Source organism: Ricinus communis, chromosome 6 (genome assembly GCF_019578655.1).
Source record: "Ricinus communis isolate WT05 ecotype wild-type chromosome 6, ASM1957865v1, whole genome shotgun sequence".
Taxonomy (NCBI): Eukaryota; Viridiplantae; Streptophyta; class Magnoliopsida; order Malpighiales; family Euphorbiaceae; genus Ricinus; species Ricinus communis.
The window spans coordinates 10,721,122-10,723,753 of record NC_063261.1 but is presented as its reverse complement, the minus strand read 5'-3'; the positions used below and the strand labels follow the sequence as shown (position 1 = coordinate 10,723,753).

The following is a 2,632-nucleotide window of genomic DNA, read 5'->3' as shown; positions in this document are numbered from 1 at the left end:
CTTGTTGTGGAGTGGATTGCCTTGTGTGTTGTGTTATTTTGAGAGCTGTGGGTTACCTATGGTTGAGAGTAGTCGGCCGCGAGATGGTTGTGGACTATACTGCCTTCATTCTCTCGCTTCCCCCCTTTTATTCCTCTTTTTTTTTTCTTTGCTAATTTGGTGAGGGCATGAGTACCTATATAAAAAAAAATGAAATGAAAGAGACAAAACAAGAATAAGGCTTAAGCTAAAACAAATTAAATTAAAAGAAATGAGAACACAACACACAAAACAAAGCAAAATAAAAGAAGATAAAAAGTCAAAGTTCTAAGTCCTAAGAAAATTGATTTTGTACCAAAATGCTTGCATAAAACGAAAAATTATTTTTATGAAAGCCCCACTTGATGATGTACTCCATACTTTTTAAGTATCACATCAAATCGATTCTCTAAGAAATGCTTGCCTCCATCACTAATCAACACTCGTGGTACACCAAATCGAGGAAAAATATTCTTTTTAAAGAACTTGCTTACCACGCGAGCATCATTAGTTGGAGTATTTATGGCTTCAACCCACTTTGAGACATAATCTACAGCGACCAAGATATACCTATTCCCATAAGAAGAAGGGAACAGTCCCATGAAATCTATTCCCTACACATCGAATAATTCTACCTCGGGAGGCGTAGTACTCTCCTTAGACTCCATTGGTTTTAACACTTCCTTGATAGGCTCATCAGCTGCTAGCGCTTGTGTCTCCTCCAAGAGCCTCTTGTACTCTCTTGTTTCCCAATCCTTTTTATCTGCACTCCCCATTAAGATCATCTGCAATGAATCATCGAGTTGTAAATCCGCGGCCTTAGCTTCCACTACTTCATCTAGAGCATCCATGCTATAAATTATTTCGTCCTTAGAAGAAGAATCCATAGAACTTATGAGTGAATACTCCATCTTTTCATCACCCACTTCAAAGGTGATTTTCCCATTCTTCATGTCAATAGTGGCCCCAGCAGTGGCCAAGAAGGGTCTTCCTAGAATGATAGGGACTTGCGCATCTTCTTCCATCTCTATAACCACAAAATCACAAAGGATGAAGAATTTTCCAACTCTAAGTGGCACATCCTCAAGAATACCCAAACGAAATTTCACCAATTTGTCTGCCAATTGTAGGGAGATGCGTGTGGGTTTTAATTCACCCATCTGAAGTTTCTTGCAAATTGATAGGGGCATAAGACTGACACTTGCCCCTAGATCACATAAAGCCTTTTTTATTTCGATGTCACCTAGCTTGACTAGAATGGAGTAGCTCCCTGGATCTCCTAGCTTCTTTGGAAGCTCGTTTTGCAATATAGCACTGCATTCAGCTGTCAGTGAGACCGTTGCATTCTTTTCGATTTTCCTCTTGTTAGAGAGCATGTCTTTTGGGAATTTAGCATAGGAGGGCATCTCTGAGATTGTATCCAAGAATGGGATGTTGATCTGCAACTTCTTTAGAATGTCTAGGAATTTCCCATACTTTTTTTCTAGCTTTGCATGTGCCAATCGTTATGGGAAAGGTACAGGTGGCTTGTAAGGTTTAATGACAATGGGCTCTTTCTTCTCTTCAGTTTTCTCTTTTTCTATCATCTTCTTAGCTTCAACCATCTCTTCCTCTACTACAACTACTTTCTTTCGAACTACCTTCGGTGGAAGGTCTTCTAGCTCTCTACCATTCCTCAAAGTTACAGCATCAATTTGACCCTTAGGTGGTTGCTCGGTGTTACCAGGAAAGTGACCCGGAACCTTTGAAGATTGACCCACTTGTTGAGCAAGTTGGTTTATCTAATTTTCCATGAGCTTGGTTTGAGCTTGAATCTGTTGAACTGTAGCAGTAAGGAAATTATTATGTTTCAACTGCTCTTCCCAATACTTGTCTTGCTTAGCTTGTGAGGCTGCAAAAGTTTCAACCAAAGCTTCTAGATTGGACTTGGGTTGTGGTTGTGGAGGTTGTTGATTGTAGTTTTGATGATGGAAGGGTGGTCTATTTTGAAAACCTGGAGGATGATTGAAGTTGTTGCGAGGTGGTGGTGGTAGTGGTGGGTTCAACTGATTTTGAGTGTTCTTGTAAGAGAATGCTGGGTTTTGTTTCCAACCTTCATTGTAAGTGCTAGAGTAAGGATCAAAGGGTCTCTTTTGTTGGTTATTGTTATAGAGAGCATTAGCTTGCTCCATAATCATCTCAGCATATTGACACTCACTTGCAATATGTCCCTGTACTCCACATGTCTCACAAGATGCTACCACAGATGGCCCTGCTCGAAGTTGATCAACCTTAAGTGATAAAGCTTGCACAGTACTAGTCAAGAGAGTCATTACATCAACGTCATGTTTACCCCCTTTCTTTACACTGTTTCTCCCACCTGAGTGGAAGTTATCATTAGCAGCCATCTTCTCAAGTAATGTCTTAGCCTCAGTAGGGACCTTTTCAACAAAATTACCACTTGACGCAACATCAATGTAAATCCTATACTCATGCGTCAACCCATTATAGAAGGTCTGAATTAATAGCCACTCTTGAATTCCATGATGAGGACACTTTTTTGTAGACGCTTGAACCTTCTGCAAAACTCATACAATGACTCATCATCTAATTGATGAAGAGTGCTCAACTCGGT

The 2,632-nt window shown here is 40.1% G+C and overlaps 1 protein-coding gene across 1 annotated transcript; it reads right to left on the bottom strand.

Annotated features, from left to right (window-relative positions):
- Window positions 1–632: 632 nt before the first annotated feature.
- On the bottom strand, window positions 633–1,424 carry LOC107260809. Its single transcript, XM_015715529.2, has one exon. It carries the CDS (start codon window positions 1,422–1,424, stop codon window positions 633–635), a length of 792 nt encoding a protein of 263 aa, XP_015571015.2.
- Window positions 1,425–2,632: the final 1,208 nt, after the last annotated feature.